At 40.6% G+C, this 23,503-nt stretch overlaps 1 protein-coding gene across 3 annotated transcripts in view; it reads left to right on the forward strand.

The window, feature by feature from the left end:
* Positions 1-493: 493 nt before the first annotated feature.
* ELOVL6 (ELOVL fatty acid elongase 6) overlaps positions 494-23,503 on the forward strand; it is a 120,077-nt gene continuing 97,067 nt past the window's right edge. The window contains exons 1-2 of one of the 3 annotated variants that reach the window (XM_010981089.3): positions 494-996; positions 1,680-1,800. In XM_010981089.3, the coding sequence (XP_010979391.1) occupies positions 1,712-1,800 (89 nt within the window). In that variant the 5' untranslated portion in view covers positions 494-996; positions 1,680-1,711. Of the gene's footprint in view, positions 997-1,067; positions 1,211-1,298; positions 1,526-1,679; positions 1,801-23,503 lie in introns of those variants that run through there. The other 2 variants (XM_031467676.2, XM_010981088.3) reach the window with 2 other exon arrangements.

Genomic DNA, 23,503 nt, shown 5'->3' on the forward strand with positions numbered 1-23,503 from the left:
GTAATCTGCTAACATCCCTACCGCTCATCAGGCCACACCCACCTTCCAGCCCGCCCAACCCTGCCAAGTCTTTTGACTGAGGTTTTACCTTCAAATTCAGACTTGTACTGCAGAAATCTCTAGAATTGAAGAGATGAGAAAAGGCCATACATGGAATGTTTGGGAGCATCAATTTATAAATTAACTTATAAATTAATTTGCTAAATATATAAATATTTGTACATATATGTATAATTGTATTGATTTTTAAAGCTCTTTATTTAACTTATTATACCACCCTCATTTACAGAGATGTTTCTCCCAGTCTCCCTTTTCTCTGGTTCTGGGCACCTGATTTTAAATGAAAATATCCTCTCTTTGGACGCCCAGGGAGGTGGGGAGCTGGGAAGAGAGAAAGAGAATGTTCTTCCTACTCCTAATGGCCACCTAATTTTTAAAGCATAAGTCCCTTACTATTATTACACTTTAACTTTACAATTACATGGACAGATTAGATGGTCAGATGTCGCCATGTCTCTTATTTCATTTTTCGTAACTTGTGGAGTGGAGGGACGTTCAGAATAAGAAAATACTTTTCCCTTGGAAAAAAGAAAGAGGAATGTATATGGAAGCTGAGGTTAAAACGTCACTGTGAGACTGGGGGCTCAGCAGGGGTCAACATTACATTGACCCCTCTCCTCAAACACGATTCTGTTGCATCTACTACCCTTAGCGAAATTTCTCGTGCAAACAAATAGTTTCTGCATTGGAGCAGTTGGTCCTGTTCTCCTATTTGCTAACTTCCATTCCCTCTTTGTCTCAGTTCATTAACTCCACACCTTCCCGTACCCAAACCCTCCACCTAACCTCCCCCGCTCTTGTGGCTACTAGTCAATCTGGACTGTCCACCCGCCTCCGCCTCCGTCTCCGCCTCCGCAGCTCCAGCTGGCACGTGATTGGGGAGCTCTGCGGGCTGGCAGGCCCCAGGTTGACTTAAGTCAAAGCCGAATCCCTGAGGTAAGTGACCCGGAGGGTACGGCTGGGGCGAGGAGGTAGGAAGTGCGTTCCTTTCACGTGGGATTTCAATGCAAATTTGCCTGGACTTCCTGCGAGAGCGCTGTCAGGTTTTACTATTTATCGTCTACTTGCCAAGCTCTCAGGTCCACGCGCTTTGGGGCTGCACTCTGTACGCCGAAACTTCATTCAAAGGCCAGGCTGGGCGGCCCATGAGGTCGGGATTGAGGGGTGCAGATGATCTCGAAGCCACTTCCTCCCTTTCCGCGCCCTTCCTCCACTCCCCCAGTCACCTTCGCGTAAACAAAACGGCCCCCAGGGCTAGGGAGGTCTCGGTTTCTCTTGCTCTTCCTCGCAAAGGGTTAATTTGTCAGATCGCACGAGGGGGAGGAGATTTCCCTGTAGACAAGTAAAAGGGTGATGGACAAACGTGCGGGCACTAAGACCGCAAGGCATTCATTTCCTCCTACGGTGGATGCGGACGCCGGGAGGAGGAGAGTCCCAGAGCGAGGAGCCGGGCGCGGAGGCACAGGCAATGCTCAACCCTCAATGTAGCTAAGAGAGGCTGGGAGAGACCGATTGCCGGAGACCAAGCAGCGAGGGGAAGACCTAGGGGGGTGGGTGGGGGAATCATACAGGAGAGCACTTGAAATCAAGCGCTTTACAGATAATTTTATTTTGTGTAGAGTACACGTAGCGATTCCGAAGATCAGCCCCAATGAACATGTCAGTGTTGACTTTACAAGAATATGAATTCGAAAAGCAGTTCAACGAGAGTGAAGCCATCCAATGGATGCAGGAAAACTGGTAGGTGATGCTTTCGCATGATACTATTCCTGGGAGCCCTGCGCGTCTTCCTGGTGTGCCTTAATGTCGGTACTCCCTTTCTGGGGAGTGAATGGAGCGAGGAATCGCGGGCAGCAGCGAGCGGGTCTCCCGGGTTCAGGAGACACTGAGGCTGCATGAAGCGCGTGGGTCTGTGGGTGCCCCTGTGTGAACCGTGGCTACACATGCATCTTTAATATAGATTATATAACATAGAACATATATGTGTACATAGAGTAGATGTCGCGCGGCAGGGAAGGCGGGAGAGATGTCACAGCCCCTACCTGTGCTACTCCTCTAGATTTGGCTTTTCTTGCTTGGCCTCCTGCAAGCAGAGTGAGGAAGGCAGTGGAGGGAGGACCCGGCCTCCTGCTCCCTTTAACCCTCTCCCGTCCGCCGTCCTCGGCTCTCTGGTCCTCGCCCTCTTCCCATCCCTCGTGTCCTTCCTTTCTCCTTGCAGCTCTCCTACTTCACTGCCCTCCTCTTTTCTGCTCCCCAGCCGGATTCCTCCTTTCCTGGACCTCTTTCCCCACGCGGATCTCTTTCCGGTTTCATAAAGAGACAGGGGCGGGGGGTGGGGGAGGAGGGGACAATGAAAACAGTAATAAAAATGAATGAACCCGAGCGAGTGGAGCCACGCCATTATTAAGTTTGTTTCACGGAAACGCCTTTTGGCCACACTCCTTTCTAATTTAGTGGGAAGCTGCTGACTGGAGTTGATACACTGATTAAAAACCCCTCGGTTCGCAGAGTCCTTGGGGGCTCCTCCCCAAACTTCTAATCCAGGAACGCATCTTTCTTGTTTACCGTGTTCCCTCCGCCAGTCCTTTTGAAAATCCCAATGTGGGAAGCGATCCTGTGTCACCTTGCAATATTTAACAGGGGAGGGTGTGTGTGGTCACCTCGCTTGTTTCTTGTAGACAGAGCTGCTGTGGCAGACATTCTCCTCCTCCCCTTAACCCTGGGTCTGGCGATTGGTAAAGAGCAAACCCCACGCACCCCCCGAGCTGGAAGGGAGGGTCGGGCCGAGAGGGCTCCGGGGCGCTGGGGGATCCTGCCCGCCGCGTGCACGAGCGCGTGCTCTGGCGCCCTCACGACCTGCCTTCCTCCTCCCACCTCATCAATGGGAAACCCGAGACGCCGGCACGCCGGGGGCTGGGGCGGGTGGGTGCAATAGGAGGGGGTTGCTGCGGGCAGGAGTGGGGGAATAGGGGTTCAACTTCTTTTTCTCCGGCCCCCAGGAGTCGCGACTGGTCTCGGGAGGTTCGGCTACCTCTCCCCCCTCCTCCCTCCCGGCCGGTCCGCCCTGGACCAGCTGGTCATTTGCGGCCGCAGCCGGGCGGAGCCCGCCCCCTGCGCCGTGCGCGCCGGCTGGGCCCGGCCTGTTGGTGGGGGAGCGCAGCCGGCCCCGCTCGGTCACACTCGCTGCGGCTTGGCTGTGGGCTTCTGAGGGCGCGGGGGCCGGAATGTGGCGGAGGGTCGGAGCCGGAAGCCAGGAGGGGAACGCGATCCGCTCGGAAGACTAGGAAGTGCGGCAGCAGACGGAGACAGGGCTGGGGTCCCTCCCTGGCCGCCGAGGCCGAAAGGGCCAAGGGTGGGTTCGGAAGATGATTGTGCACTGGGAAGCTCGATCCCGTGGGAGTTTAGACATTGAAAGGCCTTGGCGTTCCGGGGAAGCCTAGCCCCCTCGGGCTCCGCCGCTTGGGGACCTTCTCCAGATGCACTTCCTCCTCCCGCTTAGGGGGTGGCGCTGAAGGCGGGGTGGGGGCGGTGGCCAGCCGAGGGCCCGGGTCTTCTCTGCAGCTGTTTGTCCTATTTCCTTGCCGCGCAGCTCGGGCCCATCTTCCTAACCCCGGTGGCCTAGTGTGCTCTGTGTTCTCTGACGTCTACCGTGCCTCCAACTTGCTGCATCCTTGTCGAACCTGCCTCTAGAGCCGGCTTCCCCTCCCGCGGGCTGCCCGCGTTCACTGTCTGCCAGCCCTCTCTTGCACCATTGCGTTTGGTACTGCCTCTTAATCACTTGTTGCCTTTTCTCTGAGGCTGCTTTCTGTGCCTCCTCCACTTCCAGGTACCGTTTTCCCGCCTCTTTTCCCCATTCACTCAGCAAGTACACACTGAATCAGACAGGGCCTAGCCCTCTGGGGACTGAAAATGGGGAAAATGCGCCAATTTATCTTTGCCTATTGGGCTCTACCACTGTTTCCTCCTGGCTCTTTATCTGAACCTTATGTCTGGCAATATCTTTCCTGGCTTTTATTCATATACATGAATATTTACCTATATGTCTGTGCCTCTTACCAGACCACCATCTCTCAGGGCATGGTTCTTGTCTCATTCCACTATTGATTATGTAGAGCATCTTGAAGGATGCTTTGTACATGGCAGATGCTGGGGAAAATGCTTATCTAGTGAGCTAAAGTGACAATGGGTGCCCATTTTATTGCCAGCCCTACCTGTTAATACCTGAAGCTTAACTTACTTGGCTTCCTTCTGCATTTTGAGTGCTATGTCATAGTCACATACTAGAGTTTCCCCTTCCCGGCCTTTTCTCTTTTGTTTGTTCTTCGTGGCTTACCTACTACAGCACAAAACCCTGCTGTTACCCTTTCCTTGCAGGTCTTCTGGACCCTGATTGTCTTGCTTTCTTCTTTTACTCCAGAGTGTATGCATTTCTCCCAATATCCTTGGGGCCCAGTTTTATAAACCTCCTCCCCAAAACCCCTGATAATACAAAGTCTTGAGCCCGGTGTATAAGAAAATGAAGATTTCCTTTTCATTTCCCTTGTTAACAGGAGAAGGGACTCCATACCAAGGCTTATACCCTCTTGGGGTCAGGGGAAGTTTAGGAAATACAGGGTCTTGCCTTTCCCAGACTCATTAACTTAAAATGGCTTGAAATAGCTTCTGGAGGAAAAACACAATGTTGGGAAGCTTCTCTGTTTTTTGACAAATCATTTTCAGTTGTTCTTAAAAATCTGTATACATAGCCTCAAATGAAACTCCATTTAGAGAATTATAACTCATGTCTCAAAAATGAGCTACACCCACTGTCTTTTGAAGAATTGTAAGGAAGGCTAGGAGTGCTGTCTTGTCAGTATGCTGTCTGCACTACTTTTTGAGTATCATTTAAGAGGACCTTTATTAAACTTACCCTATAATCCATGTTCATTACCTTATTACATATTAATGTAAAGGGGCCCCCTTTTTGGAGTGATGTTTGTATAAACTCTATAAAGGGTTCAACTGAGGCAAGTTTATCAAGTTTATTGCTGTCTAAAGAGTAATTAACCCTGTATTCATTTGTTACAGACACGAGATAAATACCGCAGACCTTTTTACTTTTCTAGCAAATAGTTTCATATATAACAGATCAGCAAAGCTACAGAAATGCCAAGTAATAAATATTGTGCCTTGGAGGATCCTCCTGAGCCACATCTTGAAACTATATGTCAAATTAAAAATATCCTGAGTAATACTGTCTGGTATATGAGAGTGTGTTGCATGAGGCAGAGGAAAATGCCTGCTTTTAGCTCAATAGCATTTTTGAGTTCTGATTTTACACTGAAAAGCCCTTGTGATTTTACAGCGTCGAAAAGAGAGGCATTTTGTTCTTTTATGAGACATCTGGCCTTTACCTGTTATTTTCACTAAGAGCTGACTTATAAGGGCTGCTAGCAAGGGAGCAAAATCGCCTAGTGATTGGTAAGGTGACATAAAATTCATTGAGTGAGAAGGGCAGCTGGGCTCTGCGTTCTCTCTCAGCAGCCTGCCGGCTCTGTGCTAGCAGTGCTGTATGCTAGCTGCTCCAATTGTAATTGTCTGGCCAATGGTGATTATCTTCTGATGTCGGCTGACACGGTGTTCACCAATGAGAAAACAGGAGGCCTGTGAGGTGATGTCATCACAGGGCTTGCCTAGAACCTCAGGAAACCCTCCCCCGCTCCCCTCTGGCCTCTTCCATGTCCAGTCTTTGAGTGTTTTGTATGTTTTTCTGACTCCCCCCCCCCCCAGGCTGTGGTGATGGTTATAAGGGTTTTATTGTTTTTATATTTTTGTTCTGTATTTTGGGTCTATAAGATAGTGTAGGCATTTTCAGAATTAAATACTGTCTGGCTCAGGAAATGTTTTATCCACAGATTGTTTTTATGAAGGACAAAATTTAAAAGAAACAGTATTTAAAAGGGATTGTACATCTTTATGTTCTTTCTTATATGTGAGGTTTAGAAAGTAACATGTACAATTTCAGTAATAAAGAATATAAAAGTATTATAAGCCTGTGTTAGTTTTTTTACTCAAAATATAGCATCATAATGTCTATCAAACTTCAGAATGCAGGCTGTTGTTTTTCTTGTAGTGACAGTGGCTTTGCATTGATCTCTGAAATCCTCCCTGTGACCTGTTGTATACTTTTATTAGAAAAATAGTGCAGTCTGTGGTCATGGAACAGAAAAGGCCAAAGTCTCCTTTAATCAGCGACACTACAGCAAATGCAGATTTCGTCAGCCGTCTAGGAAACTACTGTGTCCACACTGTGCTCAGTATGTTGCTTGCCACTTATTTTAGAGAATCACAGTTCATATTAGCCTTAGGACTGAAAATCCTGAGTGTGAGGAACTTAACGTTTCATTCAATAAACCTTAGAAACTGCTGAGATGTTGGCCTGTTACGTACTAGGTTAAGAGTGAGAACACTGAGAAAATGTATACAGAAGAAAACTGATCTATGTTATGATCGTAGAAAATAATGAAATGTGTGGGAACTTTAACCTGAACTTTTATGTAGCTTTTAAAAAATGATGTGTATTCATGCAGCCTTTAGTTTTTAGGATTTCCAGGGAGAATGCGAGATTATTTTATGATTATACATCTCGATATTTGCATTTGTAATAGACAGTATGCATATGATGGTAAAATGTTTACATAGGCCTTTTGTTAAATTGGAAGTTGAATTTTGTGGTCTAGAAAAGACTCCTTGTTGCTTTTGATGTTAGATGATAATAATTCTGTCAGAATTACTTTGGAATTTAACTCCAAAGTCAACCCACTCCAGATCTAAGAGTTACTCTGCATACTTCCTTGAAAGAAGAATCTTTTGGTTTAGACAGTAGAAAAGCTGTGAGAGGGATGGAGGCTTAGAAATACTTAGGAGGGCATAGAATAACCATCTAGTCGGTCTTTAGCAAATGAAGTACAGTGAAGGACTATTCAGGCAAATCAAGAATTCACCTTTGCTCCAGTGATCTGGGTATTTCAGTTCTAGTATTTTTCTGAGATGAGTTATCCAAAAATTGTTGCAATGATTCACTGAATTTTTCATTTCTGGACACAGGTGAACTGCGCTGTCCTTTGTTAATAGAAATCAGACAACAGTCCACAAAATTTGCCTTAGCTTTCTTCCTTTATTCTTTGTTTTCTAGTCCTTGGCTTCAAATCCATCTTCTCCATTTACTTTCCATTTATGTTTGTTAGAAGAGCACAGGCATTTACCTAGGAAAGTTTGCCTAGAAAAATTAACCTATACCACATTATTTCTATTGATAACCCAAAGAAATTGGAATAAAAATATAACATGGCTTTATTGAAAGGTTAAAGTCTTGTAACTTCATTCCTTTATCTGTATTCTGATCATGTGTGTATCCAGACAAGCACAGATGTGTACTGTTGGCATAGTTACTCAGAACTTTAAAAAAAAAAGCATCCTTAATTAGATTTAACTTGACAATAATTTCATTTTAGAGGTAGATTAATCCTGTTTAAAAAAAAAAAAAAAACGATTGCCCTGGAGTCAAAAATGAATTTGTAATTTGAAGTTCATTGAGCAAAAACCATCCTAAAGTACAGATCCTTGTAAGACATCTCAGTTCAAGCTTATGATTTTATCATGATTCATTTCTGTACTGAGCACTTACGATTTTTAGTTTAAAGATTCTTTTTTTTTTTCCTTTTTTTAAAAAATTGAAGTATAATCAGTTTGCACTGTTGTGAGTTTCAAGGTTATCTTAGCATATTGGAATGACAAGTATTTTTAGGAACCCTTTTGTTTGGTCAGTCACCCTCTATGAACTTCTAAAAATTTAACTTTAAGCCTATCTGCACAAAGCAATGTACAGGTGAAAAAGATTTACACTTATCTTTGCTGAGATAAATAGACATGCTGATTAGAAGTAATTTTGCTGGATACTCATATAGTTTTCTAATACTTTTATTCTACTTCCTTCAGGATTTCATATTTTAGGTTTTTTCTTTCTAAAGCTTTTTTTGTGTCCCTGATTGTAATATAATGAGAACATCTAGTATACTGTATTATAGAGAGGGGGACCCCTACTGTTTTTAATCAAGTTCGTAATCGCATATTTTAAGTGAAATAAGTATAACTTAATTTTCTTAAAGATAAATTTCAGATATTTTAGCTCAACCCTTAATTTTATTGATACTCATCCTTGGACTTGTTTTTTTGCTTGTCTTATTTGTTTTGTTTTGTTTTTTAATGATCCTATGAATTCTGAGGCTGAATTTTTGAATTGACTATTTGTTAACACTTAATGGGCGGTATACAAGATCATTCTTTGAAGACTGGAAAAAAAATCAATGAAATGTATGTTTATCGTTTATCTTTGTTAGGAGAGTACAGGCATTCACTTAGAAAAGTATATGTTTATATATATATACACACACATATATATACATAAACATGGTAAAGTGACTTTTTTAATAAATGAAAACTGATACCACATTAAAGATCATTTTTTGTGTATTTCCTGCTGTTCAAGAAGCATCTTGCTGTACCAAATGTACTTTTCTAAAATTCTGTGCAAAGTAGGCCCTAACTGAATGAACTGTTTCATCAATTTTTTTAAAACTAGTTCAGTAATAAGATTTTAGTGTCTTAAAACTGCAAAATTTGAACATTTAGTACTTGGATTTACCCCCAATTATTAGTAATTTTTTGAAAATCTTCAATGTGGATAATAATAAGTGAAACCCTCAAGTTTTCCTATCTTTAGGCCAAGCTGCCCAGCTGCCCAGCTGCCCAGCTGCCCAGCTCCTTTTATTTATAAAGGTAGCATTAATACCATGTAAAAGTTTTTAAGACACTATGCCCACTCCCACTGGGGTAATTCACTTTTTCAGGTGAAGTGAGTTTAGTGGAAATGAGTCCTTTGAAGTTGAGAATTTCATGATCTTGTTTTGGGAGGCTCAATGTAGGGAAAAAGGGCCTGATGAAAAGGTTTGCTCCTGAAACTTTTTAATGTGTGAGTGTTCTCTTGAAGTCTGTGGGTGCCTTAAGCATTTAAAAGCTGGTCTAGCAGTGGGTATCATTACAATCAGAGGGCAGGAAGCTCAATAACAAGGTACTCTAAACATCAGTGTCTGTAGTTTCCTCTCAGTTTTATGACTTTTTGGCACGGATTTAATTTAAAGATCTTAGAAGGGAGGGTAGATTTTCTTCATTCTGGAGTAATGATAGTAATTGTTGATACATAGTTGTTTACTGGTCGCAGGCATTCTTTTAAAATGTTTTATATATGTTAATGGTTAAATCCTCCCAACCTTCCTTTGATGTATACAAAACAGGAAATGAGGCGCAGTGTGGTTAAACAAGTTGGCATTTGTATGTAGGGACAAAAAAAAAAGACATGGGCCCCAGGCTAAAGCTTAGTCACCCAGGCCCAAATCATCCCGCATTTGTGTAAGAATAAATATTCAGTCAGTAAAATAATGCACTTGGACACTGGGCAGCACTGTAAATGTGTAAGGTACCTGTGGTTTTAGTCTAGAATCTTACAGTGTCTTTTATCTTTCATTAAGCGTATCCTGAACGCTTCCGGCAGGAATAACGACAAAAGCACCTATTACTGTTACACTAAGCCTTGTGCTACGAAGAGATAAACACACTGGTCATTAGGATTAGTGTTTTCTGAATATTACTTGTTCAAAGTCTATCAATACTTTTATAATTATAAAAAGCCATGTCATCTTTACTAATGCTTCTATCATAAGAGATTTCAGTTTTTCTTAAACAAACTGTGACACACAGATTTGGAACATTTCTTATAAAGCATACTTTCTGTCTGTTTCTCCATGTCATGACCTTTGACCACTGAGCTTGGGTCTAGACCCTGGGAGCTTGTGTTTCTACCTAGTGCTGCGTGCAACCTAGCTTTCCTTCAGGCAGGTTTCAGTAGCTACTGGTAAATAGCCACCTGCTATTGATAGAAAAACAACAACAATAACAAACAAACAAATATATATGTATATGTGGGTTGGGGTTGTCTCTGTTTATAAAGATCATCTCCTATAATGTGAAGAATTTAAAGAGAACCTTTGTCGTTTTGTTTATTAGTTTTAAATCCTTCTCCTGATTTTAAAGTAAATATTTATTATTATAGAAAAAAGAAATGAAAACATTAAAAAAAAATAAAGATGCAGGAAAGAAAACACCTTTAATTCTTATTCAGAGGCCACATTTCCTTCAGCCTTATTTCCAAGATTTTTATATACTTTATTTACTTATTTATTTATTAGTATTCAGTGCATATCAACAAGGGATTGAGTTCCGTATGCTGTGCCAGGGACTGCCCTGGGCACTTCCATTCACCTACTATCGCATAACAACTTTTTATGTTGCTTTCTTCCCTCTTTGCATTATAAATGCTTTTCATGTCACTAAGACATCTCCCTAAGTATAGTTTTTAGTGGCTACTTAGTATTGTTTTGTCTAGACTTACTTTATGTCACTATTCCCTTACATGTTAAGTTGAACATGTTAAGTTTCTAATTTGCATTAGAAATAGTCCTCTGACCATTGTTGGAGGAGGCCATCAAGAGGTCGTGACCGCCCCCCCACCCAGTTGACCTGAGAGTAGGATGCAGGCAATCAAGTCTCCTCACCATCTTCCTGCCCTTGAAATGTACCTTCTGCCCACTGTTCCTACAGTCAGAGCCGTTTCAAGGACACAGCCTTGAAAGAGTAGATGTGTTGTTGAGACCATCTGGACGGTATACGTGACCTGTTAAGGCCACTATATCCTGTGGGTGGATGTGGAAATCTACTGGTCTTGCAGCCGCCAAGACAAGCCTCATAATTAAGTCCCCTTGCTCATTATACCTGCCACCTACCAACCTGGAGAGGCTGCCTCTTCAGCCTCCACCTGCGTTCCCGTGTAAGGGGGCCAGTTTCACATTTTACCCAGGAACTCCTGGGGTTACGAACCAACAGCTCTGTGCCCAGGCCTGGAGTTGGCATTTCACTGGGCGGCTTGCAACACTCTTCATGATGGGAACGCAGGTAAAGCATGCTGTGCTATTAGAGGTGTTCTATAGCTAGCCTGTAACTAGTAATATTAAGTCATAAATCTACTGACCCACTGGGCTCCAATCAACTGTAGAATGTTTTCCCTTTAAGACCTAGTGTTGCAGTTCTTTAGAATTTGTTGTTTTAACATTAGCAATTTTGACTTGGAGAATGACCCAATGGTCTAGAAAATGAAGCAACTTTTTTTTTTTTTTTAATTTTGCTGAAGTCAAATCTGAGAAGCATTCATTTGTCAGAACAGTGGATTTTTTTTTGTTTTTTGTTTTTTTCCTTTTATTGTCTGGTAGGTAGGAAATCTATGAAGAGGTATGCCCTTGTGAAAAATGACCCCACAAAGGAGTGTAAGACTAAGTACTGACTATGAGAGTAAGTGAAGATTAAGAGATCAAGAAACACTGTGAGGTTATAAGAAAAAAAAAAGGTGTTTGTATGGAATTTTCTAGAGTAAAGGAGTGTTCGTCAAACTTTTTTGCTGACATCCTCCTGAAAGAAATTTTTAAAACTATGTACTGCCTCACATGTTTAATATTTTTTCAATTATAAGTTGAAATAAATTAATTTTTAATATAGAATAAATGAGGATTGGCTTGTCATAATAAATACTTCATGACATGATAAGATAGATTTATCTGCTTAATTGAGTAATGCACAACGAATCTGTAATAAATGACATAACATTTTTATCCATGATTTTATTCATTGGTAGCTCCAGAAAACAGTCCACATTCCACACTGATAGATACATTTAAAAGACTCAGTTGCCCTAATCCTATATTGTTTCTGGTTGTTCTGAATTCAGAACATCTCAACATTCAGAATTGTAGGGTCTAATCAGCAGGAAAAGAAAATGAAGATTATCATTCTGCCTCACATCATTGTTTTTACTCTGTTTCAGGGGCTGGAAGGAGAGACCTGGGTGGGCTATCAAGTGTTTTAAACTGTGTTTTCTTGACTGTGGAGAAGGTTACCACTGTGTATGTGTGGTTTGTGTGCGTTATGGTCCCTAGGACTAGTCTCCTAACTGGGTGAAGCAGTTCTTTATTCTTTACTTAGTGATCCCTTGTCAGACCCTGGGAACTTCCTTAAGAAGCTCCTTTTAGTCCATTCCACTTGGGATGGCTCTGATTATTTGAAGACTGTTCTACATATTAAAGTGAAAGCTGTGGTCCTGCGCTGGCCCTAGGTCTGGCTCCAGCTGTATTTATTCTCACTTCTGCACAACTGTCTTGTATGCACCTGAAAATGACTATTCTATCCTCTCTAGGCTTTGTTTTTTAGAATAGCATCTACAGCCCACTGGTAATCCTCATGGACACTTCTGAAAAATAAAAAAATTAGGACTCCTACGCTTTTGAACAATTAAGTATTACCTACTAAAAAACTACTAAGAAATGTATTAAAGCTTACTAAAATTTGGCACTTACACATTAAAATGAGCAAGTCTATATTAGAAAGTATGGTGAGGGAGGGGGGAATTCTAATTTAATATTCTGCTAAGAAGTCTGCCACATGGTGCTTTGGAACATTACAAAGCTTTTATTGTACATGACATTCTGGAAATTTTAAGGACTCTGTTAGCACTGAACCACCAGGGTTGTCTTGAGTTGTAGCTGATTTTCAGTTACTGTTCCTGCATTCATTTCTGCAGAAATACTTTTTTTGAACTTATTTTTTGTGATTGCTGATGTTGTTTGATTGTACCGCTTTGGCTGGTACTTGGTTCTTCTCCAGTTCTCTGTAATTACTGAGTTTGTTTTCTACAGACAAGAGGGTAGTTTGGGGTAAGAACTTTGAGAAGCACAGGCTATGTCCTTGATCCTTAACCAGGTATTTAGGGCAGACTCACCTGGAGAGTTGATTTTCCTTAGAATGCAAGTGCACACGCTTCATCGCAGAGATTCAGAATTAGCAGGTCCATGGAGAGGCCCAGGGGCTGGGAAAGATTTTCCCAGGTAATTCTTGCCTAAGCGGAAGCGCTGCTCTGGCTGAGGCTGATTCCATCCCACATTCTTAGAGTCCGTCTTCTCAGACCGTCGATTTCACAAACTGAACACCTCTTCCTCTTCCAGCCTGCTCCACCTCCTTTGTCATCTACATGGGACAGGGACATCACTCTGCTCAGCACCTTCTCTCCCTCCTCACCTCTAATTCACAACCAAGGCTTGTGTGATCCAGCCTTCAATTCTGCTTCTCCTGGTTCATGTCGGTCGCCACTGGACTTCCTTCAGGCCCCCCTCACTACCTCTTGTCTCCTCACTCACTTGTCAGCATTATCTAAGTCACAGATCCCACTATGTCACTCCCATGGTAAAAACTTCCCATGGTTTTCCATTGTCTATAGTACAAATCCAAATTTTTTTTTTTAAGAAAAAAATTTTGTGGGGGAGGGGAGTTAGGTTTCTTTTTTTCTTTATTTTTAATAGAAGTACTGGGGATTGAATTTAGGACCTTGTGCATGCTAAGCACATACTCTACCATTGAGCTGTACCCTCCCCAATCATTCTTTTGATTGGTTTGAAAGACCATTCAAAATCTGGCTCCAGATTATCTTCCCAGTATTACCTATTGAAGTAACCCTCATCTCAGGCCTGTCTATTCAAATACAAATTCCAAATCCTTTCTCTTCTCCACCCACCAAAACCTGTTTCTCCTTTCTTTGTGGTTTGCTAGCACTTGGCTCATAGATGGATAAGTATTTTCTCTTCTGTCTTTGAAATCAGTGCCTATCCCAGAATTTGGCATACAGTTGCACTCAGTGTGTGTTGACTAGATGAATGCAGTTATGCATGAATACAGAAGGCTGTCAAATAAATGTATCTGATTTATTATCCAGTACCTCTTTATATGGTCCTTAAGTGAATTATGGGAGACTGTCTAGTGTCTTATTGAAACAATAATAAAATACTTCTTTTTTTCATCTAATTTTATTTTTAAGAGGAAAGATATTAATTTAGCATGACTGATTTTTAGTGAACTCATGTTAATTGTTGTATATGTTAATTATTACTCCTTTTCTAGGCACTCAAATCAACTACTCCAATCAGAAAGAAGTCAAAAGCTTGCCTAAAGTGAGGGGAAGGTGGGATTGTATGCACAAGGGAAAAAAAAATCAGGAAGAAAATAATACCAAAATGGCAGAAAGTAGCTATATAAAAGTGGTAAAAATGATGCTTATTATTTCTCCTTTTGCTCTTCCAGCTTTCCATAATCTTTTCCTATTACATTCTGGGTAGGCATAGGTGGTGTGATTTTGCATATGGTCTTATTTCTTCATTTTTTGCATTAACTGTAATGTACTTACTGTTTTTATAGTAAAAGATAAATTTCATTTTACAACACTGTATTATCTAGTATCAGCTAACAAGTGCTTTTAAAAAAAACTAATGCATATTTTAATGAACATTCAGCAACATAGTTAAACATAAAGGCAGTTTGTGAGGACATGAACCTGCACATTCTTAGTTCAGGTGAATCTGCTTTCTCAGATTGAGGGAGAGATGAACCATACTGTTGATGTCACAATACATTTCCTTCTCTTTCTCCAAATATAAATTATACAGTTAGATTATGTTTTAGTAGGAAAGGGTCCTGGTCCTTTAAGGGAAAGTGATAACAGACATCAATTTGACTTGAACGTGATAACTTCTACGTCTGGGTTTCAGGAATGTATCTAGGAGGGCAAAGGTTCCCCAGGGAGAGTAGTCCTCTAATCTAATAGCAATAAAAGATTAAACATAAACTTGTCTCTAGAGAGCAAAAAATGAATAGGATAATTAGCTCAGGGACCCTGTGGCACCTGGAAACAGATGCTGTGCACGTACCTGGAATACATCATTAACAAATAGTCCATTACTGCTGAATGTCTGGGAGATCAAGTCTGATTTCGAGGAGCTAGAAGGATTTTGGTACTCTCTGAAATGAAGGTTATAAAAGGTCAGTCGAGTCAGGAGGCCAGGCATTGTGGAGCCAGAGATCTTGATGTGTCTGGTCTGGTAGGAAGTCCCAGGGATCTGGTTGAGAACTGTGTCACAGAGCTTTTTCACAGGACTGCTTTGTGGAGGAGATCTTATCAGTCCTGGGCGCTGCCTTGAACTCTTGCTTCTTCTGAACTTCCTCTTAGAAGAGAAAGATGGAGGATTGCCATTAATGTTGCAGAAAGGTGTGTTACAGCTCAGTGTTACAGCTTAGTTGTGACAGCAACCTGGATCCGGGAGAGAGACCAAGCAGCACTCGGAGAGTTGGAGAACTCAGGTTTATTACCGCGGTGGGCCCAGAGGAGTTAACGTTCCAAGCTCTACACAGGCTTTTATAGGCCACCAGTCTAGACTTTGCAACATTTTGTAACATCATATGCAAATAAGGTATAACAAAGGTGACTAATTAGGAACAAGCTTTGTAGAAATGGACCAATCAGGAGTGAGGAAAATGGACCAATCAGGAGTGAGGAAAATGGGCCAATCAGGAGTGAGCTCCATGCAAATGAAGTGCTACAAATGGACCAATCAGAAGTTAGCTCAGGGAACCAATAGAATCTTAGGGGTAAATTCTGCTTTCCTAGAAGTAAGCCGTTTCAGAGTTTAAAAAGCGAAATAATGCTGCTGGGCCAGGGAGCCGAATGGTGCTGGCAGGAGGGTAGCGGCCTTGCCTGGGGGGTCCCGCCATCTTTTTCATGGGGCTTCCCACCTCATTAAGATCGTAAAAAGTAGTGTTTGTTTTTACGTTATCTGTGTCTAGGAAGACTTACATTCTCTGCTAGTCTTTGCATTGTCTCAGGCAGCAACCAACAGGGCACAGGAGCGGGAAAGGGAGGTTGGAGGAGAATGGTTCCAAATCATGTGGGATATAGTTTTTAAAATCTCTGTAATTGATTTAATGATGATCTTTTGGTTTATCCTTTCTATAAATCCGGAAAAAGATCCTCTCTTAAGCTACAGACAACTTAAATACGTATTCTTTCTGGGTGCAAGAAAATAAGCAATAGATTAGAAATATACTAAAGGAGCAAAAAAGAAAATATTGCATATTTAATATGTTTTAGTTACATTAGTTAGACTTGATTTTTCTAAAAGAGTGTTAAGGTACTATTTCCTCAAAAAATAATATTTTTTGAAGTAAATTAAGAAATGTAATCTGCGAAACATTTATTACCTTCTTCTGTAACAGCAGAAGAAAAGGTTCATTTATCTCTTTTCAGGTAATTTTTGAAGGGAAGTTTTTCCCTGTTATAGAATTTTTTTTTTTAATTTGAAAACTACCCTAAAATAGAGCATAAGAAATTATACATCATTTTATATTCTAGAGCAACGTGTTTATGAGTCCAATACCAAAATTACAACTTACCAAGTATAAAATGTTCTGACTAGCACAATCTCTGAATATGTGGATGCAATTCTGGCCAGTAGAGAGTCAGGGCTATCTGATTTTACTTGACTTTGTGAAACATTAAAACAGGAGTTTTCACATTATAAACTTCTGATAAATTTCTAAACATTCAAACAAATTTTCACATACCTTAAATGGTTTATAAATATTCACACTTCATTTATTTTGAAAATAGGCTTCAATTTCAATGCCATATAATATCAATATCGTGGTAATTAAAAAAAATAAGTCTTTATTAGTTATTGGGCTTACTTTGTTTTTTTCAGTTGAACAAATGTTGATGCTAATTCCTCCTTCAGTTCTGTTGAAGCAGGTAAGAAGTGGTCAACACCCTGTAACTGGTGTGTAGGCCCAGATTGTGGATATTTTATGTGAATAATGCAGGCAAACCACATGGCTGGCTTTTTGAACTTGCATTATTATTACACAGATGAAACAACACACTCACAATGGAAAACTACGTGGAGCAAAGGAAGACTCTGCCGTGTTTTTAAGAGTTATATCACGGCTAAGTTACTGAAAGCTTGATGTCAGATCTACTCCATCACCGGACTAGACTTTTTGCGGAGATTGTTTCTTCCCCACAAAGTGTTTGGTGTCCAGGGGCTCCTTTTTTCCCAGCAATGCTAGAGAGACAGGGTCTCGGGACCTTGAAGCTGGTTAATTCTGCTTGTCCTACCCTCTCACGGTGGAGTTAATGACTATAACCAAAACTGGTGCAGGTGGATGCCCCTTTCAGGATTGCATTTTGCTTAGTGGGAAGGATAGTAGGCTTTTTTACTTTTATGGTCTGTCATATCTAGATGTGCCGTAATACATTTAAACTGCTTTCCTTAGGTAGTTAAAGTATAGCAGCTCCAAATGTCTTGTTTATATGCAGAGTCTAGGACATCTGGGATGTAGCAGTTTTCCGAAGTATTACTATAAATTATGTTTTCATTGATCTTGGGCCAGACCATCAGTAGTTGCCAGTTGTCTTCAGTAGCTGGCTTAAATTGATTTTTCATGTGAAAATGAAAAGAAATACTCCTGTTTTCTCATAAGTTCAGCTGAGTGTAAAGATTTAATATTTCCACCCATTTTCAGAAATTTATGTATAGTTTTGACTCATCAAATAAACTGTATGCAACTGGAGGCCTCAAATTAGGCGATATGCATACAATCCTTACTTTTTTCTTCAGATTTTACTTGTGTAGAGAAGTATTAGGATTCATCTTGATAAAGCAAAGATGTGTACTATCACAGAAACATTTTTAAAAGGAATAAACTCCCATCATTTGTAGTTTCTTCATTCAGTGGATAGGCCTGGAACTTTAAGTTACGTGTTGTAGAAAATTTAGGAAACACAAATAAGCAAAATAAGAAAGTAAATGTTACCTTGAGAGCAACACTAACATTTTAGTGCAAATCTTTTAAAACATCCCTTTCTTTCTATCTACCCATCTCTATGTTTTTAACAAAAATATTTTCATAGAGTTCATACCATATTTTTCTGTAACTTGCCTTTTTTTCTTTATATAGAAAGGAACATTCTTCCATGTTCTTAAATACTTCCTTCACCAAACTGTAAATGGGAGAATTATGTTGCTTTAATGTAAGGTTCTAGCTGACAATAAAATTCATTTTGATACTTTATACATGACTCCAGACAAACAGAATGGTCTTGTTAAAAAGTGGAACGTTGACTTATTTATGGTAATATTAAATGTAAGTTATTCTGTGAGTTACTCCTTAATCTTTAAAGATAGAGCTTGAAATACTAACCTTCTAATGGAAGTGGAAGAATAACTCCTAAACAAAGTCCCAACACATGATTCAGAAAGAATAGTTCTACACACTGCATGGCACGAGAGTACTAAAATTTGACCGAGCATTGACAAAGTACTGGGCTCACTGACGTCAGGATGTATCATTCATGGTCACTCACTCAGGTACTCAGTTCATAACCTCAATGCAGATCTTACCTCCCCCTCCAAAACATGGCATTACTTTGGAATGAGTAGTCATTATTGTCTCTGTTGGATCGAATAACATGTGCTAGTGATACCATATAGAGGGATGGATGACAGTGACTCTAGGGCCAGACACTGCCTGGGTTGGAATCCTTATTCAGACACATACTAGCTCCTTGGGGAGGTTACATATCTTCTTTAAACCTTAGCTTCCCTATCTGTAAAATGTGGAAAACAATACTGACCTGATAGAGTTGTTGCTTTGATTAAGTAATTCACTTAATGTACGTGAAGTGTTCACGAACGCTATATGCTATGTAAGTTTTAGGTGTGCTATCATGATTGACGTTCAGTGTGTCAATATTGAACAGTTTTATGCAGTACATTAACACTGTCTCGTGGTCCCCTCACTGCAACCCTGTGAGTCAGGAATTTTCATGCCCACTTTATAGATGAGAACATTATATATACTTTTATGTCCCAGTCATGTATTGAGCCCAACCATGGTTCTGTCTCTTATTAGTTTCTTAATTATAAATTTTATTTATAGTGTAAGCAGAAATTATGATATAAGTGGAACTTACACATTCTCAGATTGTATAGGCCATAAGATTACTTTAGAAAGTATGAAGAAGAGAAAAGAATGATTGGTTAATAGACAACAAGTAGCCTAGGAGTTAACTGTATGCAATAGAAATAATTATGTTCATTCACTGCATTAAATTCTTGGGATTGATTTAGGTGCATAGAGGTACCAACTCTAGAGTGAAATAAAAATACAGGTAAAGCTCATGGTATATTATATGACAGCTTCCTGTGCTTTAAATATATTCTGTACCTATGGATGTTGCATCCACGACTAAAAGGTCTAACAGGGGAAAGCACATCCCATCTGATGAAGATGTGTTGTCACTAGTAAAATCCAGCTCAGTGCAGGAGAGAACCCAGTGTCAGTAGAAAACTCTCAGTAAGTCCAATCTGATTCAGTAGGACCACAAGCAAAAAAAGAGATACCATCTGAACTTTCAATTTTTTTCTTTTGATTGACGTTCAGAGGTAACAGCATTTGTCATTAAGAAGATAATATATTTTTAAAAAGCTGAGTGGCTCTACATCCTGATATTTGAGATGGCTTTTAATTTTTAGTTTGCAGTGAAAGTAATGTCATTTCACTGTATTTTTTGCCAAAGCATCTTGCAGGAGGACCAACTAGTTAATCAAGAAATTTCTTACAGTTTACCAAGTTGTTTTGTGAGACTGCAGCCATGGACTATTTAATAACAGCAGGGTGAACTACATTCAAATGGTTTCCTGCAGATCTAGAAATCAGATAATGAATCTGTTCTCATCAAATCTAATAGTTTTTTTCTCTTTCTTTCTTTCTCTCTCTCTCTCTTTCTCTCTCTTTCTTTCTTTCTTAAAGGGAAATTTTTTTCTAAATTCAAAAGATACATCCATTGAAGAAAAAAGTGGAATTAGAGTATGAGCTATTGTCCCTTCTTACTGAAAATATTTTTAAAATCCCATTTTGTAAAGGTAGTTTGCTCCATCAACCAAGTTCACCTGCCTAATAGAAGTTTGGATGATGGTCAGGAGTGTTTTGAAGTGTTTCAAATGTGGATGCTGTAGCACGAGAAAATGCCTGGTTGTAGGTATCGTTCAGGGCACTAACGGAACTTAGAGCAGTTATTGCCATCCTGGGACTAGCGCTCGGAGAGCAAATTGGTCTGCTGGGATCACATTCTGCCTGCTTCTGTTACTGCCTGCTCCTGGGCCTTGACAGCCTGAGTTTACATTTCTCTGCTTGTGTTCATTCTCACGCTTGACTAATTCACACCCAGCAATTTGTGTTGTCTGGGTGGAGAAGCAGGTCAGAGGTGCCATCTGAATATATAGATAAGCAGGTGTTGTAACGGATGAAATTGCATACTATTATGGTGATGCATGGTGTGCTTTTTGTACTTTTTTACACAGACCTATAGGTTCAGTCTGCACAGGGCTGCTGGGAGGTGTCAGCTGGACGTATGCATTGTGAAAAGTCACTGTGGCTCCAGATTCTGCTTTCCCTCTTGTGCGTGGGACCTGAAGAAAAAGCAGGTTTGGGCGACCCGGGGAGTGTTCTTAGTTTTCATGCATTTCCCCTGCACTATATAGCAGAAGGTTCAGATTTAAAAATCCCCATATTCCAGGGAACATAATGTCCATTTTCTCACTGTACAAGACTTAAAAGCTCTTCGTAGAATCCGCAATTGAAAAAAAAAATCATCACGAATTTTAAATACTTCAGGATAATGCAACTATTTATTTTTGCAAGGATGTATTTTAAATTAAGCAAAGTCAGATCACATTTCTCAGGAGGAAAGGTAATCACTCACCTAAGCAGCCAGTAGGAAGTACGTGTGATACTTCAGCAGGGTCTTCCTTCACAGGGTCTAATCCATTACCTGGATGGATTAGTACTGTCTACCTCTAACGCACACTCCTTATAGGAAGCACAGTTGATTCTCATTACTTGACTAGTTATGTTCTATAAAGTCACTGGAAACACCGAATTAGCAAATTCTGAACCATTGCTCTTAGAGGAAATGATAGGGTTAGGTTCCTGCAAGCCTCTGGTCACAACATTTTCATCAGCCAGTCAATGTATAACCTTGCTTTATGTGTGTTTCTGTTTAAAGACACCTTATGTAATGCATAGTTGATTCATTAACATTGAACTCACAACCAACAGGACCATAACCCGTGCCTGGATGAAGCTTATCCAACACATGTATTTCTCTGTAAGACACAACACAGCCTTCTTGTAATTAGGTACACTCGATGGCATTTCAGCACTGGGGTGGGGAGGGGCATTTTAAACAGTGAAATCACCTACAAAAAGCACAAAAGTGCAAAAAATGTGACACTAAGTAGACTGAAAAAGGACACCGTTTACAGGATGAGTTGAAACAAGAAGGCAAAGTGTTACCTTGTTTGACCTCAGCCTGGAACGCAGGCATTGGGCAACTCAAATTATCCACCGCTGTGTGAATGACCACGAACGACTGTGAAAGCCCTGTATGTTTAGATTTGGGGGTGAGAAACAAATTTTAGTGAGTAGGTGAATTTGCAATAATGAGGATCAACTGTATTCCGTTGTAGGAAGTAGCATCCGAAGTTCAAGTCCTGGATAACACTAATTCATACTGTCCTGAACGACCCTAATTTATAATGGCAGCCCTCACCTATGCTTAGCAGTGAAAATACTTCTTCACAGAACGCTAAGAAGGCAAGGCTCTCTTTGTACAGAGAAATTGTCTTTTCAGATTTATATCACAAAGCATGCCTTTGAAGCTAGAGATATAAAATTTTATTAAAGGAGATAATAAGGGGGGAAAAAAAACCTGTTGTGGTTTCCTAAGGGAGAATCCAGAGAGAACTGGAGGGAGAAGGATGGGTAATTGAAAACAGCCCACACACGCGCTCACACACGTACACAGTGAATCTTGTGTTGCATTGATGAAGGTGGAAGGGGACTGAATCATGTTTGCTAGAAATAGTGAGCAATCCTTATGTGAAGACTTCTACTGGGCATTTGATAAGGATATTAACTAACAGTTAATGAGCATCTATCCTGGGCCTAAGAAGAGTTTTATGAACATTGACTCATATAAGCCCCTGTTTTACAAAATATGCTTTGTGACTGGGTCTGTTTTGCAAGCTGAGGAACCTCAGGCACAGACAGGATAAGTAACTTGCCAACTGTCACGCGACTGGTAATCAACAGAGCTGAGCTTCTAACCCAGGCAGGCTGGCTCCAGCCACCGTGCTGTCCTCTGTCTCTCACTTTGGCCTATGACATCAGACCTTAGTGGGAAAATCACAGAAACCATTTTCAAAGACATTGTATTAAAAGGGTAGGGTTGGGTGGGAGAGTGGGCTTCATTTTGTTAAGGCAGGTCCCAGACCAATGGAAATCTACCATATGAAATAGCAGTCTTTGAAAAAATTCTGATTGTAACTTTTGAATTAGACTCTTACACTGATAATTTACAGCAATGTAATGCTCACATAACAAAGCTAAAAGTGCAGCTCAAAAATGCCGATTCACTCTTGAAAGGTTTTGTTTTGTTTTTCTTTGAGTCACCCTTCTATGTTCACTTATATTCTGGGCTCTAGACATAAGGTGAAGTGAAGGCAGAATTTCTCCTGAAACATTAATCTTAACTAATAAGCACTCCCTAACGAGACCTGCCAGGTGGAATCAAGCACTGAATCTCAACCTTTGTACCAAAAATACAAGAGGGAACTTCCTTAATTGGCCTGATACTTGTTAGCACCTAAAGGCCTCAAAAAGTTCTACACGAACCATTAAAACAGCCTTAAACATTGAGGTGGGTATTCTATTCTTCTGCCTCTAAGAAAATAAGAATTCTACGTATATATTCAGAAAAATAATGATGTCAATGAGCTACCTGTGTGTTCTTCACAAAAATCAACTCTAGTCAAGAATGCTCAGATGGAAAGATCCTCCCCCACCAAAAAACCCAGGAAAATCTTTAATAGACACTTATATGCCCATTAAAATGGCTTTACTGAGGCATATGTCTTCACAGAATACGTACATCATATATTGCTACAGGGAAAAAAATACCTGCCTAGAAAACAGCCTGGCCAGTTTGTAAAACACACATTGTTTACACCCATATGTACAAACATGTCCAGTTAGTACAGTTTTAACTGGGAATGTACCCAAATTCTAATCATAATTATCTTTTGAAGATGGGATTAAGTTTTTACTCCAGGAAACCAAAATTATGTCTCAGTGCACCTAATATTTTGCTAGTGGAGAGACTTCCAGATGCCTCGGTCTTCAGCAGCTGTGTGCATCCAAGCTGATCAGTCTGTTCTTGGGTCAAACTAGCTGGTAATGACTGAAAGATCAGAGTGTGCCTGCCATACAGGAGACAGGTGAGAAGACAGAGGGGGAAGGCAGACAGACCCTCTATAGATATCTCAATCCATTGGAATTACAGTCCAGTCAGGAAGGCAAATAA

This window comes from Camelus dromedarius, chromosome 1 (assembly GCF_036321535.1).
Source record: "Camelus dromedarius isolate mCamDro1 chromosome 1, mCamDro1.pat, whole genome shotgun sequence".
In the NCBI taxonomy this organism is placed as follows: domain Eukaryota; kingdom Metazoa; phylum Chordata; class Mammalia; order Artiodactyla; family Camelidae; genus Camelus; species Camelus dromedarius.